This window comes from Rhipicephalus microplus, chromosome 3 (assembly GCF_043290135.1).
Source record: "Rhipicephalus microplus isolate Deutch F79 chromosome 3, USDA_Rmic, whole genome shotgun sequence".
NCBI lineage: Eukaryota > Metazoa > Arthropoda > Arachnida > Ixodida > Ixodidae > Rhipicephalus > Rhipicephalus microplus.
In genome coordinates this window covers 222,272,271-222,289,986 of record NC_134702.1, presented here as the reverse complement: position 1 = coordinate 222,289,986, position 17,716 = coordinate 222,272,271, and the positions used below count along the sequence as shown (strand labels likewise).

At 49.3% G+C, this 17,716-nt stretch overlaps 1 protein-coding gene across 1 annotated transcript in view; it reads right to left on the bottom strand.

Annotated features, from left to right (window-relative positions):
• LOC119169265 (lysosomal acid lipase/cholesteryl ester hydrolase) overlaps window positions 1-17,716 on the bottom strand; it is a 261,381-nt gene that overhangs the window by 22,394 nt on the left and 221,271 nt on the right. The window contains exon 7 of the mRNA XM_075890735.1: window positions 16,016-16,087. Within this exon, the coding sequence (XP_075746850.1) occupies window positions 16,016-16,087 (72 nt within the window). The remainder of the gene's footprint in view (window positions 1-16,015; window positions 16,088-17,716) is intronic.

Genomic DNA, 17,716 nt, shown 5'->3' with positions numbered 1-17,716 from the left:
GTTGTTGTCGTTCCGCAGCCCCCGAAGTTTCTCTTCCAGGAAACCTCGCCGAAGTTTCTCTTCCAGGAAACCTCCCGTCTTCAATAGGCCACTCTCCAAGCTTCAAACTTCTTCGCCGGAACACGTCGGCTTCACACACGCAGCTGTTGCCACGCGTCTTCGCCCGATAGCGATAAACACACACTCTTGCCTGTAGCTCGAGTCATCACCCCTCAGGTGGAAATCCTCTTCATCTCCTGCTTTGTCTCTACGGACAAAACCCCGTGTGCTCAGATTTGGGTGCACGTTAAAGAACCCCAGGTGGTCAAAATTTCCGGAGCCCTCCACTACGGCGTCTCTCATAATCATATGGTGGTTTTGGGACGTTAAACCCCACATATCAATCAATCAATCTCTACGGACAAAACCTTCGCCGACTACACGGCGGAATCCCTACGCGCTCTTGCGCTAACTTACGTCCTCTCCTGATCTCTCATCTCGGCTGCTCGGTTAAATACCTTGCGCGCGACATTCCAGAAGGTTCTCGTCATTTCGTCGGCGCGATACGCAGCGAAGGCTGGGAAGAGGGCGAGACGTTGGAATGCCCTCCGCGGCCGATGACTCAACTCGGTATGACCACGCCCCTTTCGTTCTAGAACTTTCGCGGGCTATCTCGGCCGCCGATGTGGGGTGAGGAGGTTCGTCGGCGAAGCCACGCTTCCGCGGGGAGAGGGAGTCGCGCGCCCGGGGAGCCTTGGATGTTTGTTTTCTTTTTTTTCCTTTTGACCTCGCGGCGCTCTCTCGTGCGTTATCGCAAGAATTTGGCGGCGCGCCCATTTTTAGCGCTCGTTCTGTGACACTGCCTCCCACTTTAAGAATATTACCTCATAATATTCAAAACCACACAAACGAGCGCGAACAGTCACCACACACTCTGAAAGACTGTAACAAAAACCTTCGCTCATGACACTTCACATTCGCAATAGATCCTCAATACAACTATACATTGTAATTCAATTCTACGACACGTGAAATATAGCCACAGGTACATGACTACAACACTTCATCACACATTCCAAACGATACCAGGGTACAAAGTTCTTTCATTACAATCAATTATACAATACATCACATCACATCACCGTAACAAACATTTTGATTTGCTCGACAACGGATAACACAATAACAACACAGCCCATTGCATTCCCTGCTGTCAGCGACTTCCAAAACATTCAAACTCGGCTAAGGTAGTCGGCACCAACGTTCTCGCTTCCCTTGATGTGCTCCCGGCTGCGGCGGCTGCATTTCCGATGGAGGCGGAAATGTTGTAGGCCCGTGTGCTCAGATTTGGGTGCACGTTAAAGAACCCCAGGTGGTCTAAATTTCCGGAGCCCTCTACTACGGCGTCTCTCATAATCATATAGTGGTTTTGGGACGTTAAACCCCACATATCAATCAAATCCCTTGATGTGCTCGACTCGGAACTGATACTCTTGCAGAAGCAAGCTCCACCTCAGCACTCTGCTGTTGAGCTGTTTAGCCTGTTTTATGTATTGGAGAGGCTGGTGGTCAGTTTGGACCAAGAAAAGCACTCCGTAGAGATAAATATTAAACTTCTGTATCCCCCACACCAGGGCTAGACATTCTCTTTCGATGGAGCTGTAGGATGATTTCCGGGGAAGTAGTTTGCGACTGCCGTATGCTATAGGATGCAGGGTCCCTTCGTGTGACTGCAAGAGCACAGCCCCGAGGCTGGTGTCGGAAACGTCGGTGCGGAGGATGAATTCCTTGGTTAAGTCTGGGAGGCGGAGCACGGGAGGGCTCGAGATGCATTCCTTGAGTTTCGCGAATGCTTTCTCGTGTGTCGTCGTCCATTTTACTAAGTTGCTTTCACCCTTCTTTATCAGTTCTGTGAGAGGGGCGCTGATCTCGGCATAATTTGGAATGAACTCCCAATAATAGCTGGTCAACCCGAGAAAAGCGCGTACCTGTCGCTTCGTCTTTGGGGCGGTTGCAGCTTGGATTTTGTCAAGAGTCTTTCCCAGTGGAGCAAGCATGTTTTGTCCAATGTGATGCCCAAGGAAATCAATCTCATTCATTCCCAACTCACACTTGCTTGGTCTCACGGTCAACCCAGCAGCCTGAATTCGAGCAAAGAGTTGTTTGAGCGTGGATAGGTGTTCCTCCCAGGTCGTGCTTATTATGAGTACGTCGTCGTAGTAATGTTCAATGCCCGGGATTCCCTCAGTGACTAGTCGCATCAGCCGGGCGAACACGGCGGGTGCCGTTTTGATCCCGAAAGGCATGTAGCAGAACTGGTAGAGACCGGATTTTGTCGAAAACGCAGTCTTAGGTTTCGACTGCTGAGAGAGTGGGATTTGCCAGTAGCCCTTAACAAAATCTAACTTAGAGAAGTATCTTTTGTTTGTGGCACTGGCAAAAACGGCATCTGCTCTAGGCATGGGCTCTGCATCTGCTATTATGAGGTTGTTCAGGCGCCGGAAATCGACTACAAACCGCTTGGTTTTGTCCGGTTTGTCCACAAGCAACACGGGGGAATTATAGGGCGATTTCGAGACTTCAATTATGCCCAGTGTTTTCATTTGCTGTACCTCGGCCTCGACGTCTTTAGTCGTAGCAAAAGGTAACGGGTACTGTTTGACGTAAACTGGGGACTCCGTCACTGTCTCGAGGTGGCACTCCACCCAATCTGTCTTGCCCGGGACATTCGAAAATATTTTAGAGTGTGCTGTCAGGGTTTTCTCCAACTCCTCCTTTTGTTGGTCTGTCATACTTGGGCAGATCTTGACGTCAGTAATCCCTTCTGTCTTCACGAACTCCGGCACCGGTAGTTCTTGTTCATCTCCATTGTCAATAACCCCCACGATGACTTGGCATTGATGCGGCGCATCTTGGTTCGTTTCCCGTTCCGCATACTTCTTCAGCAAATAGGCATGGAAAATTTTCGGCCCGCTCGGCGTCTTTATGGAGTAATCGAAGTCCCCAATTGTCGCCTGCACTTCGAAGGGCCCCTTCCAATGCAGCAAGAGTTTATTTTTGTCAGTAGGGAGCACGATGAGAACCTTATTTCCTGGTTGGAATACTCTAACCCTTGATTTTCGATTGTAGCACTTAGCGTAGCGTGCTCCCGCCCTTCGGAGTTCTTCGTGAGCTAGGCGGCACGTCTCTTCTAGACGATTTTGGAGATCCAATACGTACTGGTAGGTTGTCTTCAGCTCATCGTCTAGCTCTTGGTTCGTCCAGACTTCCTTTAATATCGGCAGAGGTCCCCGGACATGTCGGCCGTACAATAGCTGGAATGGTGAAAAGCCGAGACTTGCCTGGAGAACCTCTCTGTACGCGAACAGCAACGGACCGAGGAATCTGTCCCAGTTTTTTGGTTTCTCCGCACACATTCTTTTGAGCATAGTCTTCAGGGTGCCATTAAATTTTTTCACCATCCCGTTGGCCATCGGGTGGTAAGGGGTGGTATGGAGTTGGCGCACCGATAGAAGTCGTGCCACTTCCTTCATTAACTCCGACGTGAAATTCAAGCCCCTATCACTTAAAATTCCCCTCGGTACACCAAAACGGGAGAACATCTTAACGAGGGCCTCTGCGACTCGTTCGGTCTCTATGCCAGGTAGTGCAACTGCCTCCGGATAGCGCGTGGCGCAATCGACGAGAGTCAGGATATAGCGGTTTCCTTGACCAGATGGAGGTCGGATAGGGCCTACTATATCAATGGCTACCCTTTTAAAGGGGATGTCTATGACGGGGGACTGGCCGAGTGACACGTGTGGCACCCTTCCTTTTGGCACAGTTCGCTGGCAGATATCGCAAGACGCCACGAACCGTTTCACGTCGGCTCTGACACCGGGCCAGAAGAATTCTTCCTGAGTTCGGTCTTTGGTTTTCTCGGCTTCCGGGTGCCCAGCCATTATCCCATCGTGGGCTAGCTTCATAACAGCCTCTCGGCGGTTCTTCGGCACCAACAGCTGTCGTATCCGCCGTCCACTCCTCTCCGTATTGTACCTGTAGAGCAGTCCATCTTCCTGCTTGAACATTATCGCGCATTTAATATTACGGCATCTGAGGTCCTTGTCGATTTGCGCAAGGCAGGGTTTTAACGACTCGTCCTGTATTTGTTCCTCGGCATAGCTGAAGCTCGGGTCCTCCTCGGAATCGGGTGCAGGAAGGGGCTGGAATGGCTTCGACTGGGCTTTGGTCTGTGCTCGGGTCGCAACTGCGACTATGTCCTCATCGCCCGTGGCTGGTTGGTCGTGAGGGTTTGCAATCGATGGTGGATCGATTTCTGGGTCCTCTTCCAGTGATTCGGGTTGGTCCGGCGAACGGGCGCCCTCGATGTTCCCCACGATTACGTCATACAATGGATCATCCATGCAGAAGGCAGAAACGATTCCACTGTAGAAGGGCGTCTCGATCTTGACCTTGGCCTCAGGCAGCCTCATAACCGAACGGTCGACGGTGTAAATCAGGCTGGTCTGGCCCGTGAGTTCGTCGTCGCGGACTAGGTCTCTTCGTACTATTACAGCGGAGCACCCAGTGTCTCTTAAGACGTCTACACGCCTTCCCGCCACTTTTCCAGCCATCACAGGCATTTCCTTCGTAGCACCTGTTTGCTGTTTTGTCATTACAGCACACACAATAGGGATTTTCTCCCCATTTTTCAGCTCTACAAATCCATCGGTGACGTCATCAACGGTTTTTGATGCCACTTGTGCACAGGATACCTGGTGAGTTTGACTCGCTCCGTTACGACATGCGTCTGCCTTGTGCCCAGTCTGACCACATTTGAAACATTTTACAACCGTGGGGCTCGTGAAATTAGTTCGGCAGTGGTTAGCACGGTGACCCACTCGGTTACACAGAAAACATCGCGGTATGCTCTCCGGTGCACGCTTCTTTTGTTCGGGTGCCGATTTCTTCTAATCTTCAGGACATTCCTTTTTGACCTTGGCCAAAATAGTGCCACCTTGCGCTTCCAGGAATTGATCGGCTAATTCAAGCATGTCTTCAGGTGACTTAGTTTTCCTCTTTTTCAAGCACAGCGACAGGCTTGGGTGGCAACTAGTAAGAAATTGTTCTCTAATTAGGAGCTCTCTAAGTTCATCGTACTCATGCGCTGTCCCTGAAAGTTCAATCCATCTGTCGAAATAATGGCAAAGTCGGGCGGCATACTGCGTAGCCGTCTCACTATCAGCTGGCGTTCCTGTCCGAAATCTGTCCCGGAATCCTTCCACGGTAAATCTAAATCGCTTCAGCAAAGCAGCTTTCACCTTGGCATAGTTGGCTGCATCGGTCGGCGTCAGCCTACCGTACACACTGAGCGCTTCACCACTCAAGCAAGTACTCAAAGCAGTTGCCCATTGATGTTCCAGCCAATTCTGGCTCTTCGCAATCGCCTCGAATCGGTGAAGGTACGCGTCAAGGTCGTCCTTCCTTTCATCAAACGCCACGAGCAGCTTGCTTGGGTTCAAGCGGAAGCCATGATCTTCCCGTTCGCTACTTTCAACTCTAGCTTGGACGGGAGTTTCGCTTCGCTGTTGCAAACGGAGCCGCTCGAGTTCTATCTCGTGCTGTCACTGCCGTTCTCTTTCCTCTCTTTCTTCTTTCGCCCTCTCTGCTGCCAGTCTTTCTCTCTCCAGCTCCAACTTCAATTGCTGCTCTCTTTCTTCTCTCGCCCTTACGCCTGCCAACTTTTCTCTCTCCAGCTCCAACTTCAATTGATGCTCTCTTTCTTCTTTCAGCTGTCGCTCCCTTACCTCTCTTTCTTCTTTCGCCTTTTCAGCTGCCAGCTTTTCTCTCTCCAACTCAGCTGCCTTTTCTTCCTTGGCCCTCTCAGCTGCCAACCTCTCTCTCTCCACCGCCTCTTTCTCCTTCTGGCTTACCCATTTCCATAGTTCGGCGCCAGAGAGTCCCATCTTCTCACCAAGGGCAACTAACTTTTCGAGATCATGGTGTCTCGCAAATAAAACCTTGCCACGTGCAAAAAGTATCTGCCTAAATCAGTCTTTTGGAACACTCTCCTGCACTCGTTAACGAGAACACTGAACAACACACAAAATCGTACCGATAGCACTATCAACACCTCGAGGCTCTTTCTCACTACTTTGGACGCAGTGTGCACCAAAAGGTCCTGTCGCGGACGCCAGATTAATTGTCACACACAGGTCCCGTTAATTAGGGAGGCGATCGCCGGGCTAATTCCAAGGGCCGAAGTATCGGCCCCCCAAACCGCACCACGAAAGCGTGGACAATTTAGAAGTGGTCCTTTTTGGCACGCCAGCGGACGCCGGCTGTGGCCCAAAGAACAAGTCAGAGCCGAGAGTTGATAAACAAACAAAATTATATTCTCAATAAAGGCAGATCGAAAACAATACACAAAAATGCACACTACACAATATTTGCATACAATATGTCACCAATCAAACGAATCAGACAACGTACTACAAAGTACAATCAGCCACACTCGAAACAACGGACACAGACAACAATGCGCACTACAATGCAGTCGCATGCATTGAACAACCAAGACACTTTAGGACTAAAGAGATAGAAAACCTATTCAGTCCAAAGTTCTTGGAACCAAAGTCTAGATGATACTCTTCCGAGAATCACTCACTCAAAGTCCAGCGTTGTTGTCGTTCCGCAGCCCTCGAAGTTTCTCTTCCAGGAAACCTCGCCGAAGTTTCTCTTCCAGGAAACCTCCCGTCTTCAATAGGCCACTCTCCAAGCTTCAAACTTCTTCGCCGGAACACGTCGGCGTCATACACGCAGCTGTTGCCACGCGTCTTCGCTCGATAGCGATAAACACACACTCTTGCCTGTAGCTCGAGTCATCACCCCTCAGGTGGAAATCCTCTTCATCTCCTGCTTTGTCTCTACGGACAAAACCTTCGCCGACTACACGGTGGAATCCCTACGCGCTCTTGCGCTAACTTACGTCCTCTCCTGATCTCTCATCTCGGCTGCTCGGTTAAATACCTTGCGCGCGACATTCCAGAAGGTTCTCGTCATTTCGTCGGCGTGATACGCAGCGAAGGCTGGGAAGAGGGCGAGATGGTTGGAATGCCCTCCGCGGCCGATGACTCAACTTGGTATGACCACGCCCCTTTCGTTCTAGAACTTTCGCGGGCTATCTCGGCCGCCGATGTGGGGTGAGGAGGTTCGTCGGCGAAGCCACGCTTCCGCGGAGAGAGGGAGTCGCGCGCCCGGGGAGCCTTGGATGTTTTTTTTCTTTTGACCTCGCGGCGCTCTCTCGCGTGTTATCGCAAGAATTTGGCGGCACGCCCATTTTCAGCGCTCGTTCTGTGATAGCGTGGTTTACGCTGAATGTAGTGTAACAGGGTGATAACAAAACTTAAGGATATTTATTGATTGATATGTAAAATTTAACGTTCCAAAACCACCATATGATTAATAAAGACGCCGTAGTAGAGGGATCCGCAAATTTAGAGCATCTGGGGTTCTTTAACGTGCACCCTCATCTGAGCACACGGGCCTACAACATTTCCACCTCCATCGAAAATGCAGCCACCACAGCCGGGATTCAATCCCGCGACTTGCGTGTCAGCAGCCGAAAAAACTTAGGGAAAGGAACGTGGCATTGCCGCGCTCTGGAAAAGGCATTGTCTCGAAGCTTTGACAAAAGACTGATGTACGATAAGAAAGAAATCAACACACACAACAGCAACAAATATCAGCCCTAAGGTTCGCGCATCAAATGGTTTAATCCGCACAACTTGGATGAAATTAGGTAAAGCACGCCGCCGTAGAGAGTTCATAATGCTATCAACAATAACCTCGTAAACAAGTGGGCTGAGACGTCGAACTACTCTGCAAAGTTAGAAGTACCGTCGCAGACGTTTTTCACTGAGTCCTCAATGGCGTATCGGCGTCCATACCCAGACAGGGTCATTGGGCTGGTACTCCACCAAGCTCCGTTGAAGATTGTTGTGGCGGCTGTCGGCCACCTGCTTATTCTTGATGCGCAGGCGGGCGACATGATGAGCTTCTTCCGCGCGCTGAGGATAAACGTTGACGTCGAGGTTTTCTTCATCAGGGACGATTGGCAGCATGGCGTTGAGCGTCGTTGTCGGGTTCCTTCCGTATACCAACTTGTATGGCGACGTCTGTGTCGTTTCTTGCACTGCGGTGCTGCATGCAAAGGTCACGCACAGCATAATAGCGTCCCCCGTTTAGTGTTCGACATCGGCGTACATGGCCAGAATGTCGGCGACCATCTTGTTTAGCTGCTCAGTGAGGCCACTAGTCTGGGTATGGTAGGTGGTGGCTTGGCATTGATTTGTCTGAATGTACCTCAAGATAGCCTGCGTCAAGTCCACTGTAAAGGCCGTAGTTCTGTCGGTGACGAAGGCCTCCGGTGCACCGGGACGTGGAACGATGTTTTCAACAAAGAACTTGGCTACCTCACATGCACAGCCCCTAGGCACGCCCCTGTCTCGGCAAAACGTGTGAGGTAGTCGGTAGCGATGATGATCCATTTGTTTCCTGGCAGGAATCGGCCCTACTAGGTCACTGCCGATTTGCTGGGCTGGTCGGCGTGGTGGCTCAATGAGCTGTAGAAGTCAAGCTGGCCTAGTCGGGGGTATCTTCCTTCGCTAACAATCTCGGAAATTCTTCACGTAACGAGCAATGTCGGCAGCAAGGCGAGGCCAGTAATAAATTTCCTGTATCTTGGCAAGCCTGCGGAAAACACCCAGGCATCCGCCTGTGGGGTTATCTTGCAGGGCCTGGAGTTCTTCTGGTCCCAATGCGAAAAGCATGTCGAGAAGCTACTTTGCTCGACGTGCCAAGTTTTTCTTTTGAAGAACACCATTTCGCACGATAAACGACGTCAGTGTCCACTTGAATACTTTCGGGACCATGGCAGCACTGCCATCAAGGTATTCCTTAAGGCCCCTGAGTTCCGGATCGGCTCATTGTCGTTCAGCGAAGTCGTCGGCAATTACAGTTCCTAAGAAGCAGTCACCATCCCGGTCGTCCTGCGGTGGTGCGTTTACGGGGGTACGAGACGGGCAGTCGGTGTCGAAGTGCATGATTCTACACTTGTAAACGACGGAAATGTCAAATTTTTGCAGTCTCAGGATTCATCTTGCGAGACGAGCCTAACGGTCTTTCAAGCTTGCCAGCCAACAGAAGGCGTGGTGGTCACTTACAACTCTAAAGGACCGGCCATAAATGTAGGGGCGAAACATCAAAAAAGCCCAACTGATCGTAAGGCACTCCTTTTCTGTTGTAGAATAGTTGGTTTCTGCATTTGATAGCGACCAGCTGGCATAACTGGTGACCCTTTCCTCTCCATCAGTCATCTGTACAAGAACGGCACCGAGTCCTACACTGCTTGCATCGGTATGCATTTCTGTCTCGGCAGATTCGTCGAAATGCACAAGAAACGAAGGCGTCTGCAGGCGTCGTTTTAGTTTTTTGAATGCTTCCCGCTGCGGCATTTCCCACTTAAGTCGCACGTTGCACCTAGTAGGGTTACTGAGTGGTTCGGCGATCCGAGCGAAGTTTTCAACGAATCGCCTGTAATGGACGCCGAGGTCAAGAAATGGACGGACGTATTTTTTTCTCAGTGAGTGGAGGGAATGCAGAGATGGCGCTTGTCTTCTCCATGTCCGGGCGTACGCCGGACTTGCTTATGACGTGGCCCAGGAACATGAGTTCTTCATACGCGAAGCAGCACTTCTCTGGCTTGAGAGTGAGTCCGAAGGTCTTGATCGCTTGAAGTACATCTTCAAAGTGCCTGAGATGCTCGTCGAAGCTTGAGGAAAACACGATGACATCGTCCATGTACATGAGACAAGTCTGCCACTTCAATCCAGTTAGTACGGTATTCATAACGCATTGGAAAGCTACAGGGGCCACGCGAAAACCAAACGGCAACACCTTGAATTCGGAGAGGCCGCCTGGTGTTATAAAGGCAGTCTTTTTTGGTCTCTCTCGTCAGCTTCGATTTGACAATGGCCGGTCTTGGGGTTAATTAACGAAGAATACCTCGCTTTCGTTGTGGAGTCGATCAAAAGTGTTGTCTATCCATGGGAGAGTACACACATCCTTCTTCGTGATTTTGTTCAGGTGAATATAATCGATGCAGAAGCGTAAAGTGCCATCTTTCTTTTTCACTAACACCACAAGTGACGCCCGCGGACATTTGAAGGTTGTATGATATGGTCGAGTAAGAGTTCGTCGACTTGTTTACTCATTGCCTTCCACTCGCGCATCAAACCTCTGTACGGACTCTCACAGAGTGTTTTGGGTTCTCTCCTCTGTTAGGACGCGATGCTTTGCTACTGGTGTCTGCCAAATTTTCGACGACGATGAAAAGCAGTCCTCGTATTGCAAGAGCAGGTTTCTCAGCCGTTTCAACGTATTCATCAGAAGAGTTAAATTGACGTCTGAATCCCCTTGGAGACCTCGACTCATCAATGCAGGTTCAGTAGACTTGGCGAGGACGATGACGCTGCTGGCTCCAAGAATTTTTTCAAAATAGGCAAGTATTGTGCCTTTGCTCACGTGTTCGTACTCGTTGCTGAAGTTCGTGAGCATCAATATTGCTTTCCCCCCTCTCAGCTCGGCTGTTCCTTTTGCGACGCAAATCTCGCGATTGATCAACTGCTGCTGGTCGCTTTCAATGACGCCTTGCATGCATGCTGATTTCCGAGACCCGACACAAACGTTGATGCTGGATGAAAAAGGAACGGTGATTTGATCTTCTAGTAAACTCAAGGCTTGCTTCTCGGGTGGCGTGTGCGGCGGTAGGGCTTGTTCTGTTGATACAATTATCGACTTCGATCTCAGATTGATGACTGTGCCACGAAGGCCTAAGAAGTCCATAGCAAGGATAATATCTCTCGAGCACCGCTGTAGTACTACGAAGCTTGCGGAGTAAATACGGTTGTTATAGCATACTCTCACTGTGCAGTTTTCCTCCGGCGTTACTAGGTGACCCCCAGCTGTTCTTAATTCAGGGCCTTCCCAGGCGTGCTCCACTTTCTTTACCTTCATAGCGAACGCTCCATGATGACCGAATAGTCGGCTCCGGTATCCACGAGAGCTGTCACACTGTGGCCATCGACGAGAACGCTGAGGTTGAGAGTTCGTCGTCTCACATTGCAATTAAGTCGTGGAGGTGGGTCACGGCTTCGTCGGCTTGTTACGCTGCTTCCATCTTGTGTCGTTAGATCGTCATCAGTAAATGGGGTGCCATCGTGAGAGCTTTGCTTGGTTCGCGTGGAGTTCGGAGAGTACCGTCGCGGTGACGTTGCCATAAGATCTTTCGTAGTTCGCCACACAGCAACCATACCTCCAGCGATTGCTGCCATTAGTTTACCGGATAAGCGCAGTAGGACCGGCCCCGCGTTGGGCCAGTGTACGGCTGGTGGTGAAGCGGCATATAGCGGCTCGGTAACGGCAAAAGGGAAGTTTCTCCAGGTGTCTACTGTGCTGCTGCGACGTAGTCAGCGATGTCACGGGGTCTCCCCCCCGCTGTGGACGCGGCGCGTCTACGGCTAAACTACGCAGTCCAATCTGACGGTACTGGCAGCGGTGGCAGGTGTGACTCACTCTGGATTTCGCACCAACCGGTTGTGCCCCCGTGATCTCCGATGACAGCGCAGATCTGGCCGACTGGCTCGTCCTACGCCATCTCCAGACGCCGACAAGAGCTCTCACTGTGTGGTGCGCCATCCTCGGACTCCTGCGACCGTGTCTATCTTTCCTTCTGCGACCGTGTCTATCTTCTGCTTACTTCTTGGTGTCGCTGCTTCTGCGCCACGCTCTCTTCTTCCCTCTTTCTCTATCTATACATTTAATTCTATTTTTAAATCCTTCCTTAACCCTATCTCTCATGAGCTATTGTTGAGGTGTCGCGCTGTGACGCAGACATTGACAGGGCTCACGTTTATCTTCTTTGCTTTTTTAAGAATCACAAAAAACTGGTAGGTGTGGCCTACTTCTCCGCAAATGTAGCGCAGAGGTCGGTCGTTGGGGGTACGCCACCCGTCGGTTGTCCTCTGAGCGTTGCACTGGCTGGTGGGTGGGCGGTATGCCATCGATAGTGGTGGTGTCTGGCGGTGGAACTGCGATGGTGCGGCTTCTTGACGTGGGTGTCGAGGGGGAGCGTAGCGTCGGGTTGCAGGAACGTAACATCACTTGCGGCTTAGGCTGCGGAGCTTCGGAAACTCCAAGCGATTGGCGAACTCCTTCGCGGACAGTGTCGGCCATCTAATCCACTTGGGGCTGCGACGAAGGCAACAAGCTTCTTAGCTGCTCTCGCACGATCTGTTTAATCGTGTCACGCCGGTCTTTCGTGCTGAGGGCATGGACTTCTGTGTAGTTGGCAGCTAAAGAGTGACGGTCATACTGGCTTGTGCGCATCTAAAGTGCCTTATCTATTGTCGTGGCCTCGGGGAGAAATTCGTCAACAGTCTTGGGTGGGTTGCGAACAGGTCCCACAAACAACTCTGGTTTCACCACCCCCCCCCCCCCCCCACATAAGGAAGCGGAGCTTCTTGTTCTCAGCCACGGCATGATCGGCGTGCCGAAACAGTTTAGTATCTTCTTCCGTGAAGATGACCTTTTCGTTTGGCAATTGCACCTGTGTCTCCGGCAAAACTGTGGTCCTTTCTGTGCGGGTGACGCTCGTGACAGTTTTCAGGCATGTGCCGCAAAAAAAAAATCCCAGGAGTGAAGTGCAGACTTCCAACTCTATATCTAGGTCATCACCGCGTCTTCCCGACAGAAGTAGACGCGGTGCAGCTTTCCTTCTGGGTGCCACTGGTTCAAGGCTGCTACTCGGTCGTACGTCTCGAGCCAGGTCTCTGGTTTTTGAAATAAGATCTGTGGATGATGTGTGGCTCTTTTGGCTGCTGCATTACGACCATGGCAGGCGTTGGAACAGTGGCTGTCAGCTGATGCAGTAGTGGTGGTGTCTTTCGGTTTACGACTGTTATCCGGCAGAGCCCGTACTCCCGAGGTAGCCCTTGTTGCCGGTAGCTTGCTTGCAAGTCCAGGTTGGCGGAGATGTTTGGTTTATGGTTATGGCTTGGCTATCGATTGAAGGGGGAAGTTTCGTACATGAACAGGAAGCACCTCGACCAGATGTCATGGAGTGGTGACGTGGATGAAGGGAGAAAACTGCAGGTTGAATAATAAACTGTTTATTGAGGCCGAACTTATGGCCACGTGAAAGGAGAGTTAAATTACTGCGAGACACTGGCACTGGTAGCGGCGAGGAGAACGTAGGCTGTCAATCAACTGACAAGCGGTAAAGCGTGTAGGAATTCATACCGTTGCCATCAAATGATCTAGCGTTATCACTAGCAGTGACGTAGATTCTCGAGTAATCTCTATTGCTCATGATGTGTGCATAATCTTGACATAACAATCCACTACAGACCTCAAGCCCCTCGAAAATGGTAGGCGTGGTTTGCGCTGAACTTAGTGTAACGGAGGTACAACACTCGAGGAAAGCAACGTGGCAATATCATAGTTGAAATCAAGAGGAAGAAATGGAAATGGGCCGGCAACGTAGCACGTAGCCAGGGTAACCGTTCATCATTACGCATAGCTGACTAGATTCCCAGAGAAGACAAACGCATGAAGCGGAGACATGACGTTGGGTGGGTCGATGAGATTTAAAAAGTTCGCTGGTATAACGTGGCAGCGGAAAGCCCACCACAACATTGATAAACGGATCATCATAGGCTTGCACTGCAGCGGGCGTAGTCAGGCTGATGATGATGAAAGATATACGTTTATGAACGTTCATAAATGTTTACGCATTGGAGCTAAAACTTTTCAAAAGCTGACATATCGGTAACATGGTAAACGCAGTCCGGTATTCCAGTAACATAATGTATACGAACAAGTAGAACTCGTTAAGTGCAAGATAGGATTGGGATGCATGAATTCTTCTCTCTACCACATCGTTTGTCGACAGAAGAAAAAGCACTTTTTTAGCTCTTATTGAATATGTAGTGTAAAATCCGGGTTGCGTGGGGCACTACAATATATATTTTGCGGGTTCTCGTGAGCCCCGACTACTGCTCGGCAGCAATTTCTAAGAATGCTGAAAAAGTGTTGCAATACCCCTTGAAAGGTGTCACTCTATATCAGCGCAATTTAGGGAAACCATGTTTTCGTCTTCTCTTATGAGTAAAGGAGAGGGAGATGTGGCGAATCTTTAAATTTTATTTGCTAGATTTCTTGCTTAAGCGCTGAGCTTCGGAACATAAAATTTGATCAAAACAGTTCCCCTACTGAAGGCGCCTGTTCGAGCAAAATATGAATCATCCGGGTACAGATTTGGCCAACGAAAAACTGTGAGCACAAGGTGAAGACAAAGTCTTCCATAGTCTGTTGGTGGACTGTATGCGTCGTTGCAGTGTAAATAGGACGACAATAAGACAAAAGACACTCCCAAAGACAGTCGGCAGAACCACGGCCGAACTCGACTCTTTCTCCGGCGCTCCTCTTACGGAGTGTGCGGAAGGAGCGTCGAGTCCGGCCGTGGCAGAACAAATCGGCGTCGTTTCGCACTAGTGTAGACGCACCTTTAGCGGTGCACTGCTGTGGCGATTCTGTCAATAAGGCTAGGTTTCCTTCCTACTCGGGAGTGGCATTCCGTTCATGATTCGAATCGAGTCTATGCAATTATCTGTAGCATGCACAAAATTTCGCAAAGCTTCGCTGTTGCAGGGGAATGGAGCTTTAATATAACAGTTTATGCCACAGCAATTGATTGAGTTGCGAGCACTTGCACTTTCACATATTGGGAATATATTTTGGTCTAGAATTCTTTGCATATTTGATCATGACTACATCTGTAGAAAGCCGTGCGTCTGCACATTCTATTTGTTGCTATGATAACAAACCGGCTGACCCTCTCTAGGCACCACCTTGAATCCCAGAGAGCGCCACCAAAAGTTTGTGGGCATTGGAAATATAGCGGCATGCGTGTAGGACAAAGTCATGGCAGGGTCACAGCTACTGCATTAACACAAGCACAATAGTTCGATGCACTTCATAGCGCTTGGCAGAATGCAATAAAGTGCAACGTAGCCGCTTACTAACTGTATATTTCTAGTAAAACTGATTCTTACGTTGCGTGAGATCTGCCCGCTTTTTCTCTTTGTAGATTCTATTCATCTTGTCTTCGAAAGCTTTCTGAACCTCCCTCGGTTTGGCAGTGACTCCGGAATAGGCACACATTTGACAAAGAGAATACATCGTGTTTTTACGTGAACAAATGACATCGCACGACATTGTAATGGTGTAATTGCTACTACAACTTCTACGGCCTGCGGAATCAAGACGCCAGTGGTGACGTTATATGATTGTTAATAATTTTCGCATAAGTATTGCGCCTACCATCACCGGTTTATTTGATAAGTCGCTTATTAACTCTGCCTTAACAAGCGCTATTTCTCGGAGTCGGATGCAGACGACGCAAGACGGTGTGATTTTTTTTGTCTGGATGCTTTCCAGCTGTTCAGCTAGAGAGCATCTAGATATACAGCTGTCGCGATGTCCAGCTATTCGGATACCGGAATCTTTTTGTGAAGATGTGCTTTCTTGTCAACAAGGCATTACAATGCGCAACTGCGTGTAAATCAAGGCAGTACGCCCTACTTTGTATATTTTACCTTTTACACTTTACCTGCTGATTGGCCAGATCACGTTTTTGACAGGGAGAACGCGACTTTTGATAATAATTCTTGGTTTCACGTGATCCAACAACTTTACTATTAGAGGTTATTCCCTAGTGCCATGCAATCACGCATCTTTACTAATCAATGTTGAATTTATTCAGCGTTCAAGAATTCTACTGTCAAATTTTTTACTTATTGTCATGCAGTTCTCTGTGGTACTACAAGACTTTGCGACTCGAAAATAAAAAATTAAGACAAATCAGGTCGCTTTACACACACATTACAAAATAACATATTCAATATTAGAGCTTTCTCTACTCTCCTTACTTTCTTACCTGCACGAAGTGTCGTAGATTTTGATACGATGTTCCAATAGGATAATGTGCCAGCACGACAGGTAATCTTGTCTAAAACAAACATCAAAGTACAATTTTAGGGACAAAGTACAACTGCATGTTTGGCAACATAAGACTTATTCACGTGGTGTCAGAGGATGAAAACACTTTGCTGAAATACCTTTCTGGGGCTCACTCATGTGGGGGCTGGATTGAACCGGTAACTACACAGTGGTGAGGATACGGTCGAAGCGTGTAATAATCTTGAATCTATTCATAGCCAAATGACCTGCTTCATGCTTCCTAAATATAACTCATAAGTCACCACACGTCAAGCAAGTAGTAGACCCCTGCTTGACCTATCTGTACAGACAAGAAATAAGATAGATACAACAAATGGGATGGAGCGTCACAGCTTCGAAAAGCCAGCCTAGTGTAATATTGCTCTTTCCCGCTTTCTTCAACGAAGGCATCGGTGCCTCGTCAATTGGATCGCACACCCACCGCCTAAACAACCGAATCAAGCCCACCAATAACAGCGCTTGACTATTACATGGGTGTAGGGCTTATTTATTAAAGCGAAATACTAAATTGGGCGGGTTAGTTGAAGTTTATTTTGATGACACAGAGCTGCTTGTAGTGTGAACGTTAGAGCTGGTGTCATTAGGAAACCACGAAAAAGCTATTCTCGCACTTGCATGACTGCCATTGTGTGAATGCGTACAGAATTTCTACGTACGCTTACTGCATACATCCGCCTCGCATTGCCACGCTGGTTTTAAAGTGCCACAAGCACACTTCTTGATAAGTGCTTAGCATATTGTTTGCTCTAGCGGTAGGTGGGATCTGGCAAACCGTTTAAAGACATTTACGGAATATTCAAAAGCCGAAACAGCTTGAGTGATAATTGTTGCGGTGGCTCACAACGCTTCTGCATGTACAGTGCAATAAGAAATAATTTTAACCCCAATCAAAAAGTACGTGAATATGCGTAAACCAGACGTTTCGGAACCGACTTGGTTCCTTCCTTAGGGGGGACTGTCGGTACGTTGTAGCGGCGTTTGCAAAGCACTCGCTGGGCTTTTAAAGACCCCCCCTCTCTCCCCTTTTTTCGCGGAGCATAGTCCGTGTGCATACAGCGGGGGAAAGGTTCTGAAAGAACAGTTAATGTTCTGGTTGTTCGCTGTATATGGCATGACTCAACTAGTAGCCTTCTCCTGCAGTTAGTCTCGCTTTTGGGGATGGTCGTTGCGTCTAAATCTATCTGGTGCTCAATGAAACGCTAGGCGACGACGCTGCGCTCTTTGTTGAGCTTTCGGACGTCGTTGTGGTGTTGTTTGAGTTGTTCCGGTAAGTTTTTTGTCTCGCCGATATACGAATATGGGCAGTCGGCGCACGGGACTTTGTAATCGACACCGATGGTTCCGTCCGTTGTTGGCCAGTCTTTCGGGTGGGGGAGGGGGCGGCCTAGCGTACATAAATACACGTGCGCGATACGTACCTCTTCTTTTTTGGAGGCCCGGTCTAACAACTTGCTGGTTTCTTGAACGTATGGGACCAGTATGCCTTTTTGAGGGCTGCCAATAAAGGATAATTAGTGTTTCCATATCCTCTGTTGCTCTGCGTGGCGGGTGACGGCTTGTGTGAAGTTTTTTGTGCACCTGTTTTTTCTGAGGTCGGCAAAAACGGGAGCCTTTTGTT